Below are 20131 nucleotides of genomic sequence, written 5' to 3' on the forward strand. Positions count from 1 at the left end.
CCCACTAGTATCTTGAGATCTCAAAACAATTGCCTGCCCACAGTGACAGCAATATTTTTCATCCACAGTTCACCTCATGAATGTTGTCACTTTGGGTCTGAGTAAAACAGTTACAATACCTGACTGATTGTACCTTGAACATAGTTATTAAATTAAATGTAAATGTTATCTCCCTGGATAATTAAGAGCCACAAATCAGGTTTGTAACTCATGTGGTTTATAACCCAAACTCCCATTACCTGGGTGGTCTGAAAGATCCGAGAATGTAGTTGTCATCTCATATTTGTTATTTCCCTGGTACTAGAAAGAAGCAGAAGAAAATCCCTCTCTTGAGGAATCTACCTTCCACCTGAGTCTTAAATAGTACAGCAGATAATATCCCAAGAAATATGAGCTCATGTTCAAAAATCACAAAACGCTCAGAGAAAGAAGGTGCCAGGAGTGATGGTCGGCATAAATACAAGACAACAGAATCAGAGCCATCAGGGCCTCAGTTGTTAGAAGTATCAGAAACAGATCATAAAATAAGTATGTTTACTGTATTTAAAGAAATAAGGCCAGCGCTATGGCTCACGCCTGTAATCCCAGCACTTTGGGAGGCCGAGGCGGGCGGATCACTTGAGGTCGAGAGTTTGAGACCAGCCTGACCAACATAGAGAAAACCCATCTCTACTAAAAATACAAAATCAGCCAGGCATGGGTGTGCGCTTGTAATCCCAGCTACTCGGGAGGCTGAGGCAGGAGAATCGCTTGAACCTGGGAGGCGGAGGTTGCGGTGAGTCGAGATCACGCCATTGCACTCCAGCCTGGGCAACAAGAGCGAAACTCTGTCTCAAAAATAAATAAATAAATAAATAAATAAATAAATAAATAAATAAGAGGTTAACAATAAGAACAAAAGCTGGGGTGCACTGATTCATGCCTGTCATCCCAACACTCTGCGAGGGCACAGCGGGTAGATTACTTGAGGCCAGTTCAAGACCAGCCTGAGCAACATGGCAAAACCCCGTCTCTACAAAAAACACAAAAAATTAGCCAGGCATGGTGGTACATCCCTGTAGTCCCAGCTACTCGTGGGGCTGAGGTGGGAGGAAGGATTGCTTGAGCCCAGGAGGTGAAGGCTGCAGTGATTGCGCCACTGCCCTCCAAACCACGCACAGGAGACTATCTCAAAAAAAAAAAAAAGAGCAACAGACTATAAAATAATCAACTAAGTCATTTTATAGCATATTTGAAGAAAGGCCAAATAAAATGTTAAAAAAACATATTAAACACTAGAGACAGGTGACAGAAAATAAAACATTCTGGAAAAGAGAATTACTCAATTGAAAGGAGATCTGAAGAAACGATCCAGAATTCAGCACAGAAAGACAAAGAAATGATAAAAAAGAGAAGCAAGCTAGGCGTGGTGGCTCACGCCTGTAATCCCAGCACTTTGGGAGGCCAAGGCGGGCAGATCATGAGGTCAGCAGATCAAGACCATCCTGGCTAACCCGGTGAAACCCTATCTCTACTAAAAATACAAAAAATTAGCAGGGCGTGGTGGCGGATGCCTGTAGTCCCTGCTACTTGGGAGGCTGAGGCAAGAGAATAGCATGAATTAGGGGGGCGGAGGTTGCAGTGAGCCGAGATCACGCCACTGCACTCCAGCCTAGGTGACAGAGCAAGACTCTGTCTCAATTAAAAAAAAGAAAAGAAAAGCAAAAAATGTGGAAGCCACTGAGGTATGTGCTTCATCTAAACAAGAGAGTAGACTAAGAAAGAGGAAAACATGAGTGACACAAAAGGAAGCTCAAGATCAGGACGAGGAAGATCGTGAATGACAGTGACACATCAGGTGCAGTGGAGTGCAGGGCGTCAGTAGGCTTTTGGGGAGAAGTCCTTGGACACACAGAACAAATGAAAAACATGATATGTCTGAATGTTTGAAAAGAGATTTAGGAAAGTGGCAAAGACTTCTGGGGGTGAACTGACTTTAAATAAGCAGCAAACTAAGAAAAAGAAAACAGGAAAATGAAAACACATCTAGGAAAAACAAATTTTTTTACAGGAAAGACAAAAATTAGGACAGTTTACTACATGGCTTACATATTACTGTTAAAATAATGCAAGCACTGACATTTACAGTAGATGCATAAAATATTATAACACTGTACATGTGTTTTGAGATGGAGTCTTGCTCTGTTGCCCAGGCTGGAGTGCAGTGGTACAATCTCCGCTCACTGCAAGCTCCGCCTCCTGGGTTCACACCATTCTCCTGCCTCAGCCTCCCAAGTAGCTGGTACTACAGGTGCCTGCCACCATGCCCAGCTAATTTTTTGTATTTTTAGTAGAGACAGGGTTTCACCATGTTAGCCAGGATGGTCTTGATCTCCTGACCTCATGATCCACCCGCCTCGGCCTCCCGAAGTGCTGGGATTACAGGCGTGAGCCACAGTGCCTGGCCCCCTTTTTAAAATACTACATTATCTTCTCTCCCAAATGGGTTTCTACAGTGAATCCTCCATGATGGAAAAAATGCAATGAACCAGAGGTCTGACTCTGGGGTCATTCTAGATAACAGGCTTGTAGTACATCCCACCCTCCTGCAGCTGGAAAGAAGGAAATGAAACGGAGGGTCCTGGTGACTTACAGAGTAGGTGACGCCACTGGAAGACACAGGGGACACCTCGTTGGCAGAAGTAGTCACAGCCAGAGAAGCCAGAGCAGGGAAGAGACTTTCCATCTCAGGCTCCTCTGAGAGGTTGTCCTCGCTGTCCGCCTGGTCACGTTTCTCTGTCTCGCTGCTCCTCCAGCCCTCCATCACAACATCGTCCTTTTCAGGCAAGGCCACGTCCAGGCTGCCCGTGATGGACATGAACTCGTCCATGCTCTCGTTGGCCAGGAGGTCGCTCTCCAGGCTGTCCTGCACGGCCAGCTCCTCCCGGGGAGCCTCATCCTGGGATGTGGTGGCCTCACTGCTCTGCCTGTCATCCACGCTGCCATCCCTAGGTCGCAGCACCGGGGGGGTGTTCCGCTGGGCATCCAAGACACTGTCTTCTGTGCTCAGACTGGGCTCCGAGTGCTCTGAGAGGCCCGAGGAGAAGTTATGGGAGGAAGGATGACCCGAGTCTGGGGAACAAGTGCCGTTCACTAGGTTCCCATTGGGGATCTTGGGCTGTTTCTCCTCCAATCTGCCTTCAGCCTCCACCTGCTCCACCTCATCCACAGACTCAAACACCTGAGGACAAGGTGCACAAAAACAGATGGACCAGCATGTCGACTGCAGCATTACTTACATCAGCAACCTCAACATCCAACAACAGGTGATTGGCTTAAATATGGATCAAGCATGCAGTGGAATACCATACAGTCAGTGAAAAGAACAAGGCAAAACAAGGTGTAATATATGCTCCCATTTGTGACAAATAAGAAAGTGATCTAGGCTGGGCATGGTGGCTCACGCCTGCAATCCCAGAATTTTGGGAGGCCGAGGCAGGTGGACTGCTTGAACCCAAGAGTTCGACACCAGCCTGGGCAACACAGTGAAACCTGGTCTCTGCAAAAAATACAAAAAATTAGCCTGGTATGGTGGCGCACACATGTGGTCTCAGCTACTTGGGGGGCTGAGGTGGGAGAATCACCCGAGCCTGGGGAGTCAAGGCTTCAGTGAGCTGTGACCATCATGCCACTGCACTCCAGCCTTGGTGATGGGAGTGAGACTGTCTCAAATAACAATAAAAAAGTGATCTATGTGCTTGTGTATGCATAAAATAATCCACAAAGAGACAAGAAAGTAATGCAGTTGACTCTGTTTGGTTTTGTTTTTTGAGATGGAGTTTCTCTCTTGTCACCTAGGCTGGAGTGCAGTGGCACAATCTTGGCTCACTGCAACCTCCACCTCCTGGGATCAAGTGATTCTCCTGCCTCAGCCTCCCGAGTAGCTGGGATTACAGGCACTCACCACCACGCCTGGCTGATTTTTGCATTTTTAGTAGAGATGGGGTTTTACCATGCTGGCCAGGCTGGTCTCTAACTCCTGACCTCAGGTGATCCACCCACCTCGGCCTCCCAGAGTGCTGCGATTACAGGCGTGAGCCACCGCACCCCGCCTGCAGTTGACTCTGAGAAGGGGGTACTAGGGAATCAAAATAAGGGGAGACAATAACTTTTCATCATAAAGACTTTTACCATGTGTACATAATTTTTTTTTTATGTTTTTATTTATTTATTTAAGATGGAGTCTCGCTCTGTTGCCCAGGCTGGAGTGAAGTGGCACGATCTTGGCTCGCCGCAACCTCCACCTCCCGGGTTCACGCAATTCTCCTGCCTCAGCCTCCCAGGTAGCTTGGATTACAGGCGTGTGCCACCATGCCCAGCTAGTTTTTGTATTTTTAGTAGAGTCAGGGTTTCACCATGCTGGCCAGGCTGGTCTCGAACTGCTGATCTCAGGTCATTCACCTGCCTCGGCCTCCCAAAGTGCTGGGATTACAGGCATGAGCCACCATGCCCAGCCTCATGTATACATAATTTTTCTCATTCAAAAAATTAGTTAACATATGGAAAAGGCAAAAAAAACCACAAAAAATAAAAAAACCCTATTACTTTTACACCCATGTGGTTAACTATTGTGAATAAATTTTTAAAGTTAGATATACATGAAATACTATGAAAAAAATCTCCAGAATATATTTTAGAGATTTTTTTGTGATTCTTTGTGTCCTTAGGTCATATCAAGGGTACGCAGTTAAAGATCATGTTCCAAAGTCACTTGAAATATTTCTTCCCTGTGTGGTTATGTCACCAACTTGATTTATGGTTAGTTTCATGTGTTTCTGTGTTTTCAAAAACTTCTTTTTGATTCAGTTGATTTTAATTATGTAAAAAGTTTACCTAGCTTCAGAGTCAAAACCAGAGTTTTTTTTTTTTTACTCCAAAATCAAAATTAGGAAGCAAGGCATATTCAAGGAAATGTAGCTTCTGTCTCTGCCCCCTCCTCTCTCGGTAACCATTCTGATTCGTTTCTGGTTTCTCCTTATACCATTCTCAAAAGTGGGGGCAAATATGTACAGATATTAATATTGCCTCTTCTAACACAAAAGATGACAACACACTATGCATGTTTTTGCACTTGGCTTTGTGTGTGCGTGTGTGTGAGACAGGGTTTCACTCTGTCGCCCAGGCTGGAGTGCAGTGGCGTGATCACGGCTCACTGCAGCCTCAACCTCCTGGGCCCTGGTGATTCTCCCACCTTAGCCTCCGGAGTAGCTGGGACTACAGGCACGCACCACCATGCCCAACTAATTTTTTTTCGTATTTTTTGTAGAGACAGGGTTTTGCCATGTTGCCCAGACTGGTCTTGAGCTCCTGGGCTTAAGCTATCTGCCTACCTTGGCCTCCCAAAGTGCTGGGGTTACAAGTGTGAACTACCATGCCCAGCCAGCTTTTCTCTTTAAAAACGGAGTGAGATTGAGTTATCTCTTTTCACTGATGGAAATGGAAAGTTGTTGAACAACATATATGATGGCATTTATGTACACATTTAAAATAAAACTACCAAACATTGCCATATATTATCTATATATTTCTGTGTATGTATATGCATACAGAAGGTTTTGAAAAGAACACAGCAAACTGATGACAGTGGTGTTATTTCAAGGGAGGGCAGGCAGAGATTAAGGACTATCAAAGCAGACTTTGACTTTCTCTACGATGTTTTAGTTTTTTGCAGGGGTGACAGATCCATATATTTCTTGCATTACCAAAAAAAAAAAAACAATGTTTAATGCTAATGTAAAAAGCTAAAACAAATAAAGCAAAAAGTGACCTACAGATGACGGACACCCAATCCCCATGACCCCAGGCGGAAGGGAGAGGCGTGGGTGGGAGGGGGCGAGGCCTCCCCAAGGTCACCTGTGTGCTGCTGCTGGAGTCGCTGTGCAGGCGGATGTTCTGGTGGCCCGAACTGCAGCTCTGGGAGGACTGAGAGAAGAAGGAGCAGGAGGGAGGGAGGGTGAGGCTGCACCCTGGCCCAGAGCAGGAAGGACTGCTGGGCTGGGGGCCAGGAAGTCTAGTTTCATCTCTATTCCTAACCTGCACAAGTCCTCTCTCACAGCATGTTTCCTAGCTGTAAAATGAAAAGTGGGGGACCACTCCCTGCTTCCTGGAGCCTCTTCAGAGACCACTTGGACCTCTGGGTTCCCACCTCTCACCTCTGCAACTAGAGCACCCCACCTTTAACTGCTCTGTAATGCAGACTTCTGGCCAATATTTCAGTTCAACTCACAGAGCAACTGGTTCTATTAACGGCTCCACTTTTTTTTTTTTTTTTCCATGATCCCTGTATACATGTTTCTGCCCTATAACCTCATAGTCCTTGCCTACTCCGAAATAGACTTGGCCATGTAGCTTGCTTTCGCCAATGGGATGTTAACAAACTTGACTCAGCAGAGGCTTAGAACACCCTTGTGCATTTCCGCTTTCTCTCTATGGCATCTGCTTTCACCGTGAGAGCGTGTCCACGTTAACTTGCTGGACAGCGATGCACGTGGAGCACAGCTGAGTCACCCCAGACAAATACGAGAGCCCAACCAAGATAAACAAATGTTTTAGTTGACCAGTTACGGACAGCTGGTGCCAGAATACGCCTCACCCAGCCCAGTTAAGAACAGAACTTCCCAGCTGACCCACAGAGTTGTGAGCAAAAATAAACGCTGACTGTTGGAAGTCATTGATTTTTGGTGGTTTGTTACACACTGTTATTGTGGCAATTGATGACTGATATAATCACCGGTGAAGAAAATTAACTATTTTTTGAGAGAGAGTTTCGCTCTTGTTGCCCAGCTGGAGTGCAGTGATGCAATCTCGGCTCACTGCAACCTCCGCCTCCTGGGTTTAAGTGATTCTCCTGCCTCGGCCTCCCAAGTAGCTGGGATTACAGGCGCTTGGTTAATTTTTGTATTTTTAGCAGAGATGGGGTTTCATCATGTTGGCCAAGGCTGGTGTTGAACTCGTGACCTCAGGTGAGCCACCCGCCTTGGCCTCCCAAAGTACTGTGATTACAGGTGTGAGCCACCACCCTCAGTCAAGAATTAACTTTTTACTGAGATCCTACTTTGGGCTATTAAACTGGAAGTTCTGGGAGGACAGACCAGTCTGTCTGGGTCACTGGAACATTCCTGATATCCCAGGATATTCCTGATAGTACCTGCACATAGTAGATACTCAATAAGCATTTGATGAATCAATGAAAGTCAGGCAGTGTGCCAGGCACTTTATATACATTGTCTTGTTTGGACTGTACACAAACCTCCTCTACACCTGATTATTCCCATTTTACAGATGCAGAAAACTGAGGCCCAGAAGAAAAGGTACTGGTAGGGAACCCCAGAACTACTAAATTGTGGGACTAGAGTTTGAATTCAGGTCTGATTCCAAAGTCACCCCACACTCTTAAAGAAAAAGCCAGGGGTGAGACTGTCACCAGGCCCCAGATACCCAGCCTTCACCACTCTTAGAACAGCCCAATGAAGCAGACCTTGACCTTCCCCAGCCCCCGTGCTCCCCGAGGCCAGCCGCCCATCACCTCATTGCTGATGGTTGAGTCCCTGTGCAACATCCGGTGCAGGTGGCTGTCCAGGCTGGCCCCGGATGAGCATTTGGCCAGGGCGGCCGCATGGGACTCCCGCTCCCTCTGCCGCACGATCGCCTCGCAGCCCAGCCACTCAGCCATGGTCTGTGCGTAGCAGGCATGAATCTGCTCGTCCACCTGCCAGGGCAGATGCAATGTCACCCGAGGTGTCAACAAAGGGGCGCCTGGGGAGGGCCAGACCAACGTGGAAGAGAGTGGCTCTGATCCATCCGACATTCATGCAGTTAACATCCAGCAGATATTAACTGAGCACCTACTATGCTATGCCTAGCACTGGTTAGGCTCTGAAGACAAAATGGGAGCAAGGCTACTTCTTTCTTTATTTCCCTCCTTCCTTTATTCATTCATGCATACATACATAAATTTCAACTATTCATTGAGTCCTTACTATGTGCTGACAGTACATAGGCCCTGGGGATACAAAAGTGAGAAGACTGTTTCTATTTTTCTTTCCCTCCCTCCCTCCCTTTCTTTCTTGACAGAGTATTGCTCTGTCACCAGGCTGGAGCACAGTAGCACAATCTTGACTCACTGCAGCCTCCTGGGTCCAAGCGATTCTCCTCCCTCAGCCTCCTGTGTAGCTGGACTACAGGCGTGCGCCACCACGCCCAGCTAATTTTTGTATTTCTTTTTTTTTTTTTTTTTAGTAGAGACAGGGTTTCACCTTGTTGGCCAGGATGGTCTTGATCTCTTGACCTTGTGATCTGCCCGCCTCAGCCTCACAAAGTGCTGGGATTACAGGCGTGAGTCACTGCGCCCGGCCAAAAGTGAGAAGACTGTTTCTTTCTTTTTTACTACCTTCCCCCTCTCTTTCCTCATTCATTCATCCATTCATCCTCTCACTCAATTTGATAAGTACCTATTACCTACCAGGCACCAAACTAGCCATATGGAATACAAGATGAGCAAGATGCTGACCTTCCTCCACCCATCCACTCAATCAACGCATGACCCGAGGGCCTCCCATGTACCCCACATGGGCTACAGGTGCTGAGGATACAATACAAATACCAACCCGCTTCCTTTCCTTACAGCAATGGCCTTACAGAAGGGCCACAGATTTCCAGCTTTTTCCTTGTGGGATTCAGCAAAGAGGTGGGGAGCTTCCATTGTCCCTGAGTAACACAGCCCAGGTAACAGGCTCTGCGTCTGCCAGACCTCTGGGCACCACGGGGACGGATAGGCTGATCTAGGTAAGGAGAGCCAGGATGGGAAAAGAGAGGGTGGGGAGCTCGACCCTCTCCTATGGCTACTTAGGACTTCGGAAGGGGGACCGAGGGTCCATCCTGCCCAAGGGCCTCGCCTGAGCCGCTCCCTCCTGCCCACCTCCCTGAGACTCCTCCAAGCCCTGCCCACCTCCCAATTCCCACTGCCATCCTAGGCCAGGGTTACACCACTTTCACCTAGATGCATGGCCCCAGCAGCCTCCATCCAGGTCTCTGTTGCAGCCTGGCCACCCCACCCCCTGATCCATGCACCACTTAGCAGTCATGATCCTTGTCTCCTCTCCAGCCTCCCCTCTCATTGCTGCCTCCACCGTCCTACTCCTGGATGTCTCAGCAACTCACGCCCACCATGCCCTTCCTGCCCCTCCCTAAACCCACGCAGACACACACACCACATCACGCTGGTCTCCCCTCCAGACCTCTGCCTGTGCTGTCTTCTCTTCCCTTCTTCACCTTCTTGGCCTGAAAAGTAATTCCTTCTGAGAATTTAGGAACAAACAGTTCCTCCAGGAGTCTTCTCTGACCGCCTTCCCCCCTGCCCGTCTTAGGTGCTTCCCATGTGCTCCTGCAGCCCTCGGGCCTGCCTCAATCCCACCAGTGACCACCACAACCCCCATGAAACTGGGAAGGACCTCACCTACTGTGCTTCTGCATCCCCAGCTCTGAGCACGGGGCTCTGCGCATCAGAGTTGTCAGTTACTGACTGCCCAGGAAGCCACCAGGCGTGGGTGAAGTGTGGAGGGGCCTCACACTAGCACTGAGATGAACTTCAGACATTCCACTGGCATGGGTCCTTATAATACAGAACTACAGAAACTTTCTGCTTTCTACTCTCCTTCAACTTTTCTGATTACCCCAGAGAGAAAGGGCCAGTCTGGTGCTCCTGTGCTTCCCATACTTCTCGATACTTTATAATCTCCCCTCCATTCTTTATATTTTTTTAGACAGGGTCTTACTTTGTCACTCAGGCTGAAATGCAGTGGCGCAATCATAGCTCGCTGCAGCCTCCAGCTCTTGGACTCAAGCAATCCTCCCATCTCAGCCTCCTGAGTAGCTAGGACCACAAGCACATGCTACCGTGCCCAGCTAGTTTTTAAATTTTTTGTAGAGATGGGGGTCACGCTATGTTGCTCAGTCTGGTCTTGAACTCCTGGCCTCAAGCAATCCTCTTGCCTTGGCCTCCCAAACACAACCTCCCTTTTTAACAAAGAGAGGGCAGGCCTTAGGCAGGCTATAACATCTAGTTAGAACAGAACTGCGCTATTTAATGTTACTCTATTTTTACAGTCAGTTTCCTTCTACTCACGGCAAGTTATACTGGCTTCCCACCTATGGCAGGGACATAAAATATCTTTTAAAATAAGTTGTATAACTCTTAAGTGAGTCAATTTAAAGACAAATGTTAAATAAATAATAGTACAAGAGATACACGAATATAGAGTGTAAAATACCACCAGATTTTAGGCCAGGTGCAGTTGGCTCACGCCTGTAATCCCAGCACTTTGGGAGTCCGAGGCGGGCAGATCACAAAATCAGGAGTTCAAGACCAGCCTGGCCAACCTAGTGAAACCCCGCCTCTACTAAATATACAAACAAAATTAGCTGGGCGTGGTGGCAGGCGCCTGTAGTCCCAACTGAGGCAGGAGAATCGCTTGAACCCAGGAGGCGGAGGTTGCAGTGAGCTGAGATCACACCACTGCACTCCAGCCTGGGCAACAGAGAAGACTCCGCCCCCCCCCCCCCCCCCCAAAAAAAAAACATACACAAGCAGATGCAAAATCTGGTGAAATCCTAGTAGTAAGGCCTGTAGTCTAACTAGTTGTATTGTGTCAGTGTTAACACACTGGTTTTGACAGTGTATTTTGGTTACATAAACTGTTACCACCGGGGAAAGCTGGGTGATGGGTACCTGGGACCTCTGTTACTTTTGCAGCTTCTTGTGAACTTATAATTACAAATGCTTCTCGACTTACGATGGAGTTATGTCCCAATAAATGCATCATAAGTTGAAAATATCTTAAGTCAAAAATCCATTTAATGCAGGGCACGGTGGCTCATGCCTGTAATCCCAGCACTTTGGGAGGCCAAGGCGGGTGGATCACGAGGTCAGGAGATCCAGAGATCCTATCTTTAACACAGTGAAACCCTGTCTCTACTAAAAATACAAAAAATTAGCCAGACGTGGTGGCGGGTGCCTGTAGTCCCAGCTACTTAGGAGGCTGAGGCAGGAGAATGGCGTGAACCCGGCAGGCAGAGCTTGCAGTGAGCTGAGATCACGCCACTGCACTCCAGCCTGGGTGACAGAGCAAGACTCCATCTCAAAAAAATAAAAAAAATCCATTTAAGGCTAGGACCGGTGGCTCACGCCTATAATCCCAGTACTTTGGGAGGCCGAAGTGGGTGGATCACTTGAGGTCAGGAGTTCGAGACCAGCCTGGCCAACATGGTGAAACCTCGTCTCTACTAAAAATACAAAAATTAGCCAGGTGTGGGCCAGGCGCGGTGGCTCACGCTTGTAATCCCAGCACTTTGGGAGGCCGAGGCGGGTGGATCACGAGGTCAGGAGATCGAGACCACGGTGAAACCCCGTCTCTACTAAAAATACAAAAAAAATTAGCCGGGTGTGGTGGCGGGCGCCTGTAGTCCCAGCTACTCGGAGAGGCTGAGGCAGGAGAATGGCATGACCCCGGAAGACGGAGCTTGCAGTGAGCCGAGATTGCGCCACTGCACTCCAGCCCGGGCGACAGAGCAAGACTCCGTCTCAAAAAAAAAAAAAAAAAAAAAAAATTAGCCAGGTGTGGTGGTGCATGCCTATAATCCCAGCTACTTGGGAGGCCCAGGCAGGGTAATTGCTTGAGCCTGGGAAACGGAGGTTGCAGTGAGCCAAGATCACACCACTGCACTGCAGCCTGGGCGATAGAGCGAGACTCTGCCTCAAAAAAAAAATGCATTTAATAATGTGATAAAGCCATCATGAAGTCAAAAAATTATAAGACCAACCATTGGAAGTTGGGGACCATTTATATTTCAAAATAAAAAGTTCAAAAATATGAATTGCATCTGTTTCTTTTTACTTTTAAAATGTGACTATGTGGGCCGGGCACGGTGGCTCACGCCTGTAATCTCAGCACTTTGGGAGGTTGAGGCGGGCGGATCACGAGGTCAGCAGTTGGGGACAAGCCTGGCCAACATGGTGAAACCCCGTCTCTACTAAAAATACAAAAATTAGCTGGGCGTGGTGTCGGGCGCCTGTACCCAGCTACTGGGGAGGCTGAGGCAAGAGAATCACTTGAACCCGGGAGGCAGAGGTTGCAGTAAGCCAAGATTGCACCACTGCACTCCAGCCTGGGCAACAGAGCAAGACTCTGACAGACAGAGACTCTGTCTCAAAAACAAAAAAAAGAAAGTGACTATGAAAACATTTAAAATTACACGTGTTACTATAATCAAGACAGAGTGGTACTGGCAGAAGGACAGATTCATAGATCACCGGAACAGAAGAACCCAGAAACAGACCTACAAGCATGTTCCCAACTGTTTTTCTGTTATTGTTTTGTATTTTTGAGACGGAGTCTTGCTCTATTGCCCATGCTGGAGTGCAGTGGCGTGACTTCGGCTCACTGCAACCTCCACCTCCCAGGTTCAAGCGATTCTCCTGCCTCAGCCTCCTGAGTAGCTGGGACTAGAGGTGCCTGCCACCGTGCCCAGATGATTTTTGTTTTTGTTTTTGTTTTGTATTTTTAGTAGAGACGGGGTTTTCCTATGTTGGTCAGGCTGGTCTTGAACTCCTGACCTCAGGTGATCCACCCGCCTCGGCATCCCAAAGTGCTGGGATTATGGGCATGAGCCACCGCGCCCAGCCCCAGCTGTTTTTTAACAGTGCAAGAGCAATTCAATGGAGGAAGGACATCTTTTCAACAAATGATGCTGGAGCAATTGAACACCCAAAAATGAAAAATGAACTTTGACCTAAATGACACACTGTATATAGAAAAAAAAAAAAAACTCAAATGATTTTACGTCAAATGTAAAATAGAAAATTTTTAGGATAAATCGTAGGAGAAGATCTTCAGGACCTAGGGCTAGGCAAAATTTTCTTAGACTTTACACCAAAAGCACAATTCATAAAAGGAAAAATTGATAAACTGAGTTTCATTAAAAATTTGAAAATGTGTTTTGCAGAAAACCCTGCTTATAAGATGAAAAGTTACAGACTTGGAGGAAATACTTGCCAATCACATATCTGAATAAAGGACTGTTATCAGAGTATATAAAGGACTCTCCAACTCCACAGGAAAAAAAAAACAAACAATCTAATTAGAAGGTGGACAAAAGGCGTTAGCAGACATTTCACCAGAGAAGATACTCCATGGCAAATAAACACATGAAAAGACCTTCAACTTCACTAGCCATTTGGAAATGCAAATTAAAACAATGAAATATCAATGATCCATGTCAGGTGGCTGAAATAAAAAAATAGTGACAAGACAAAACTCTGGTGAAGATGCAAGATTGGATCACTCATATTTTGCTGGTGGACACAGAAAATGGTACAACCACTGCAGAAGTGTGGTAGTTTATTTTCTCCCCTTACAGACAGGGTCTCCCGATGTTGCCCAGGCTGCACCTGAACTCATGAGCTCAAGCGAACCTCTTGCTGGGACTAAAGGCATGTGCTACTGTGAAAGTTTGTCAGTTTCATATAAAACTGAACATGCGACTACTATATGACCCAGCAATTACATTCTTACTCATTTATCCCAGAGAAATGACAAGTTATGCTCATACAAAAACTGTACACGAATGTTCATTACAGCTTGATTTGTAACAGCCAAAAAACCAGAAACAACTCAGCTGTCTAGCAACAGGTGCTACAGCCACATCATGGAATACTACTCAGCCATCAAAAGGCATCAACTGTTAATACTCTCAACAACTTGGATGAGGTTTTATGCTGAGTGAAAAAAAGTCAATCCCGAAACATTACACACTGTATCATTCCATTTATATAACATTCTTGAAATGACAAAATTATAGAAATGAAGAACATATGATTAGTGGTTGCCAGGGATTAGGGCCAGGGTGTGGGTATGGGGGAGGTGAGTCTGGCTATAAAAGGACAACGTGGGGGTCCTTACAGCATTAAAAATGTTCTGTATGTTGGCCGTGGTGATGGACACAGATCTACACGTGAGAAAACTGAAGAGAAAACACACACACACACACACACACACACACACACGCACACAGAGACACAAATGAGTACAAGTAAAACTGGGAAAGTCTGATTAAGATGAGTATATTATACCATGTCAATATTCTGGTTCCGATATTTTACTACCTTACAGTTTTGCAAGATATTACCATCAGAAAAAAATTGGGTAAAAGGATGCACATAGTTCTCCGCATTAATTTCTTACAACTGCATAATCTACACTTAGTCCAAAATTTAAAAACGTAAAAATTGCCTATGTGGCTTGTGTTGTGTTTCTATTGGACAGCGCCACCTTCAGGTTCCCATCTTCCCTGTATCTGCCTCCCCTTCCTTGGTCCAGCATGAAACCAGAGCCCCCCCGCCCCACAGTATCTGGATCCTTTTGTTGCCAAAGACCCCAGTGCCCATGGCAGGTAACCGACCTCTTTCCTTTCTGTTTCCGTCATCCCGAACTGGTAGTGGCCCAGGAGGAAGGGCCACACGGCCTTGCGGATCTCAGGCTGGATGCCCCCGTAGTAGATGAGGCGCAGCAGCTCCTGCTCCTCATAACTCTGTGGTGGGTGGGGAGGAGCAAAGAGTTTGGTCAACAGAAAACCAGGGGGTGGTTTTAGTAGGGATGGGGTTTCACCATATTGGCCAGATTGGTCTTGAACTCCTGACCTCCAGTGATCTGCCTGCCTTGGCCTCCCAAAGTGCTGGGACTACAGGCGTGAGCCACTGCACCCAGCCACCGTATCTTCTTCTCTTTTTTTGAGACAGAGTCGCTCTGTCACCCAGGCTGGAGTGCAGTGGTGTGATCTTGGCTCACTGCAACCTCTGCCTCCCGGGTTCAAGTGATTCTCCTGCCTCAGCCTCCCGAGTAGCTGGGATTACCAGCGCTTGCCACCACATCTAGCTAATTTTTGTATTTTTAGTAGAGACGGGGTTTCACCCTGTTGGCCAGGCTGGTCTCGAACTCCTGACCCAAGGCTGGTCTCAGACTCCTGATCTCAGGTGATCCGCCCCCCTCGGCCTCCCAAAGTGCTGGGATGACAGGTGTGAGCCACTGCGCCTGGCCACCCTGAGCTATCTTCTCACCAATATTCCTCAACTCCTGTGCACCTGTCCTTCTAGAATACTAATTGGCAATACCCTAACTGTATCATTATGATCTACTTCCATGATCTACTTGGAGGTATGATCTACTTCTATGATCTACTTCTGTGGTCCAGCAGTCCTGCTTCTTGGACCTAGCCCTCAGATATCCTGGCGTGAATAAGGAAAGTCATAGGTACTTGGATATTTGTCATGTCATCATATGAAAAAGCCAAACCCAGGTAACTCTCCAACTGCCCATCAATGGGTGAACATGCGTCCCTACATGGGTACGCAACACGGAGATGTAAAAGAGCGAGGTATACATCTATGGGGACCTACATAAAAAGGTGTTCAGCTGGGCGTGTTGGCTCACACCTGTAATCCCAGCACTTTGGGAGACCGAGGCGGGCGAATCAAGAGGTCAGGAGTTCCAGACCAGCCTGGCCAACATGGTGAAACCTCATCTCTAAAAATACAAAAATTAGCTGGGCGCAGTGGTGCCCAACTACTTGGGAGGCTGAAGCAGAAGAATCGCTTGAACCCGGGAAGCGGAGCTTGCAGTGAGCCAAGATCGCGCCACTGCACTCCAGCCTGGGTGACAGAGTGAGACTCCGTCTCAAAAAAAAAAAAAAGGCCGGGCATGGTGGCTCACGCTTGTAATCCCAGCACTTTTGGGAGGCCGAGGCGGGCGGATCACGAGGTCAGGAGTTCGAGACCATGGTGAAACCCCGTCTCTACTAAAAATACAAAAAATTAGCCGGGCGTGGTGGCGGGCGCCTGTAGTCCCAGCTACTTGGGAGGCTGAGGCAGGAGAATGGCGTGAACCCGGGAGGCGGAGCTTGCAGTGAGCTGAGATCACGCCACTGCACTCCAGCCTGGGTGACAGAGCGAGACTCCGTCTCCAAAAAAAAAAAAAAAAGGTGTTCAATGTGTATTGTTAATTGAAAAAAAAAAAAAAGTTGTAAAACTATGTAATGTGAGTCTGTTTATGTAAAAAGAGAAAGGGCAGGCTATAATGAATTAGTATTTTAATTAATTTTCAGCCCATTTTTGCCTTATGCTTATTTGAAAATATTATCTTGCAATTATTAATCTTGACTCAGTTCTAGGAAAATTTCTTGGCTGGGTGCAGTGGCTCATGCCTGTAATCCCAGCACTTTGGGAGGCTGAGTCGGGCAGATCACCTGAGGTCGGGAGTTTGAGACCAGCCTGACCAACATGGAGAAACCCCGTCTCTACTTAAAATACAAAATTGGCCGGGCATGGTGGCACATGCCTGTAATCCCAGCTACTTGGAGGCTGAGGCAGGAGAATTGCTTGAACCCAGGAGGCGGAGGTTGCGGTGAGCCTAGATCATGCCATTGCACTGCAGCCTGGGCAAAAAGAGCAAAACTCCAACTCAAAAAAAAAAAAAAAAAAATTATCTAAAGCAAACTAATCCAAAGTGAACATCTAGCTGCTACATCATACACTAGTATCTTTTGTGCACCCTAGGATGACTTTAACAGGTATGTGATGTATTGTGGGGATGAGTTTGTCTGTTTTCTTTTTAAAATTTCATTTTCAGGCAAAAGTTTTGCAGTTACAATTAGTCAAGCTGTGGGGCCAGCAGGTCCTAACTGTACATGCGCTGTGGGAAGTGATGGTGTTGGAAGGCTGCCCCAAAGGGCCCTGGGGCCTCTTCTCCCTCACCTATTCACATTCCAATATTAAAAGCCTATTTCACTTTAGTCTTAGGTGTACTCAACCACGATGGCAAGCTAATTTTTGTATTTTTAGTAGAGATGGGGTTTCACCACGTTGGCCAGGCTGGTCTCGAATCCCTGACCTCAAGTGATCCACCCTCCTCAGCCTCCCAAAGTGCTGGGATTACAGGCATGAGCCACCGTGCCCATCCCAGCTGATGCTTAATAATAAATGCTTACAGACTGATTTGTTCTTTACTCCTTCCAGGTGAGCGTATGTTTTACCGCCCATTCAATCTCCACACTGATGGGCAGAAGAGAGCTGTAGGTCTTGGAACTCTCAAGGAGAAGGGGAACTCCAATTTGCACATGCAGAATCCAAGCATGTCAGCTCAAGTCCCCACAAGCAGGTGGGCTTATTTCTCAGATAATAAGATGACCCCCCTGCAGCCTCTGCATCACTGCAGACCAATCCCGGCTAAGCCTTACTGTGCTGTCCTGAAGGTACTGCTCCCAGATCCCGGCTGTCAGCCCCTGTCCAGCATCGCAGGGCAAGTCCGGAGACACGATCATGTGATTGACCAGGGCTGACAGGTGGGTCCTCACGGTGGACAGGTGTCTGCAGTAGGCCAGCCCTGTTGAGGGAGGGAGGCAAAGTGTCATCATCTACCACCTGAAGCCCCTCACCTTGTCTCATGGGGCTTCCCAAGTGCTGTCCTACTCCAAATTTTTTTAAATTTTTGTTTTGAGACAGGGTCTTGCTCTATTATTTATTATTACCATGGCTCACTGCAGCCTCAACCTCCCAGGCTGATGTGATCCTCTCACCACAGCCTCCCGAGTAGCTGGGACCAGGGGCACGTGCCAGCACATCTGGCTAATTTTTTATTTTTTGTAGAGAGGAGGTTTCACCATCTTGTCCAGGCTGGCCTCGAACTCCTGGACTTAAGTGATCCTCCTGCTTCGGCCTCCCAAAGTGCTGGGATTACAAGCACAAACCACTGCACCTGGCCCACTCCTGATCTTACTAAATGCCATGGCTCAGTGAATTCTTGTCAACTTCCCCTTTTCCAGACAAGGAAAACAGAGCTTGATGCACTTGCTGGCTGGACTGCTAAATAGCTCTATAACCCTAGGGAAGTCTTATCACCTTTCTCAACCTCAGTCAGGGTGATGGCACCCTTCTCTGCTCTAAGCCAAAGCATTTAATTCATAGCCTAGAAGCAGAAAAGAGGGGAGAAAGGAAGGTGGCCAGTGACTCTTGTGCCTCTGTCTGCCTCTAATCCATACAGCAAGAAAGAGAATGTGAAATGTGGACAACTCCTGTTCAAACTGCAGCTGAATATTTATCCAAAAGAAAGGAAATCAAAGATATATCTGCACCCCCATGTTTACTGCAGCACCATTCACAAGAGCCAAGATACAGAATCAACCTAAGTGTCCATCAGTGAATGAATGGATAAAGAAACCGTGGCAGCCGGGCACGGTGGCTCACGCCTGTAATCCCAACACTTTGGGAGACCGAGGCGGGGGGATCACGAGGTCAGGAGATTGAGAACATCCTGGCTAACATGGTGAGACCCCGTCTCCACTAAAAAAAAAAAAAAAAAAAAAAATTAGCCGGGCGTGGTGGCGGGCGCCTGTAGTCCCAGCTACTCGGGAGGCTGAGGCAGGAGAATGGCGTGAACCCGGGAGGCGGAGCTTGCAGTGAGCAGAGATCGCGCCACTGCACTCCAGTCTGGGCGACAGAGCAAGACTCCGTCTCAAAAAAAAGAAAGAAAAAAAAAGAAACCGTGGTATACAAATGTGATGGAATATTATTCAGCCATAAAAAGAATGAAATCCTGTCATGCGCAGCACCATGGATGGAGCTGGAGGTTATGTTAAGCAAAAAAACGCGAGGCACAAAAAGACAAATATCATATGTTCTTACTTATAATGGCATCTAAAAAAGTAGTTTTCATGGAGGTAGAGAGTGCACTGGTGGTTACCAGGGGCTAGGAAGGGAAGGAGGTAGAAGGATGCAGAGACGTTGGTTACTGGTACAAAAATACAGTTAGATGGAATATGTTCTTGTATTGGATGGTATAGTAGGGAAATTATAGTTAATAATTTATTGTATATTTCAAAATAGCTATTATAGAAGAACCGTAATGTTCCCCAAATGAAGATAAATGTTTGAAGTGATGAATTTCACAATTACCTGGACTTGATCAATACACAATGGACACATCTATCAAAATATCCTATGTACCCCTAAGATATGTACAACCACAATGTATCTATCAAAAAATAAATAAAAAACAGGGCGGGGCACAGTGGCTCAAGCCTGTAGTCCCTGCACTTTGGGAAACCTAGGTGGGCAGAGCCCAGGAGTTCAAGACCAGCATAGGCAACATAGTGAGACCACATCTCTACAAAAAAATACAAAAAATTAGCCAGGCATACTGGCACCTGCCTGTAGTTCCAGCTACTCACGCCTGTAGTTCCAGCTACTCAGGAGGCTGAGGTGGGAGGATCGCTTAAACCAGGGATGTAGAGGCTGCAGTGAACCATAATTGTGTCTAGCCGGGGTGACAAAGAGAGACCCTGTCTCAAAAAACTAAAATAAAAGTAGAAATTTTAAATTTAAGTTAAAAAAATACAAAAATTGAAGCTGGATTAAAAAGGTCCCCCTAAGTCAGTAACCAGGGAAATGCTGAAAGGGCACCAAGTTTGCCTTCAAAGATGGCCCTGCCTTCTTAAAGCATGCCCACCAACGTGCCACCCCTTATCTGGCCCACACTGGCACCTGGAGTGTGTTAGGTAAAGTGCCTCAGCAAATGGCAGCCTGTGCTGTTTGCTCTGGCTGTGCCCTTTCCTTCTGGCTCTCCAAGACTATTTCATCCTCAATCTCAGAGAGAACTCTGGACCTTCTGGAGACTGCACACTAAACTTTAACAAAAGAGACAATCACAGTGATGATGACAAGGAGGAGAATGATGATGATGATGACAATAATATAATAGCTAACACACAACACACGCTGCATGGCAAGGAACTGTTCCTTAAGTTGCATAACTTTTTTTTTTTTTTTTTTTTTTTTTGAGACGGAGTCTTGCTCTGTCGCCCAGGCTGGAGTGCAGTGGCGCGATCTCGGCTTACTGCAAGCTCCGCCTCCCGGGTTCACGCCATTCTCCTGCCTCAGCCTCTCCGAGTAGCTGGGACTACAGGCGCCCGCCACCACGCCCGGCTAATTTTTTGTATTTTTGGTAGAGACGGGGTTTCACCGTGGTCTCGATCTCCTGACCTCGTGATC

General features: G+C 47.1%; 2 protein-coding genes and 1 non-coding gene across 4 annotated transcripts in view; 2 read left to right on the forward strand and 1 right to left on the reverse strand.

Moving 5' to 3' along the window:
- CRYBB2 (crystallin beta B2) overlaps nt 1–20131 on the forward strand; it is a 679427-nt gene that overhangs the window by 331378 nt on the left and 327918 nt on the right. The gene's annotated exons all lie outside the window — the stretch shown is intronic.
- SGSM1 (small G protein signaling modulator 1) overlaps nt 1–20131 on the reverse strand; it is a 121768-nt gene that overhangs the window by 26891 nt on the left and 74746 nt on the right. For both annotated transcript variants that reach the window (XM_032139561.2, XM_032139562.2), the window contains 5 exons: nt 17323–17468; nt 14494–14622; nt 7565–7747; nt 5893–5961; nt 2633–3220 (listed from right to left, as the gene is read on the reverse strand). In XM_032139561.2, the coding sequence (XP_031995452.1) occupies nt 2633–3220; nt 5893–5961; nt 7565–7747; nt 14494–14622; nt 17323–17468 (1115 nt within the window). The remainder of the gene's footprint in view (nt 1–2632; nt 3221–5892; nt 5962–7564; nt 7748–14493; nt 14623–17322; nt 17469–20131) is intronic.
- Nucleotides 38–105, forward strand: LOC116459509 (small nucleolar RNA SNORD56). The gene has a single exon (XR_004245563.1). It is a non-coding gene; the product is annotated as a small nucleolar RNA SNORD56 (small nucleolar RNA).

This window comes from Hylobates moloch, unplaced genomic scaffold (genome assembly GCF_009828535.3).
Source record: "Hylobates moloch isolate HMO894 unplaced genomic scaffold, HMol_V3 SCAFFOLD_19, whole genome shotgun sequence".
NCBI classification, from domain to species: Eukaryota; Metazoa; Chordata; class Mammalia; order Primates; family Hylobatidae; genus Hylobates; species Hylobates moloch.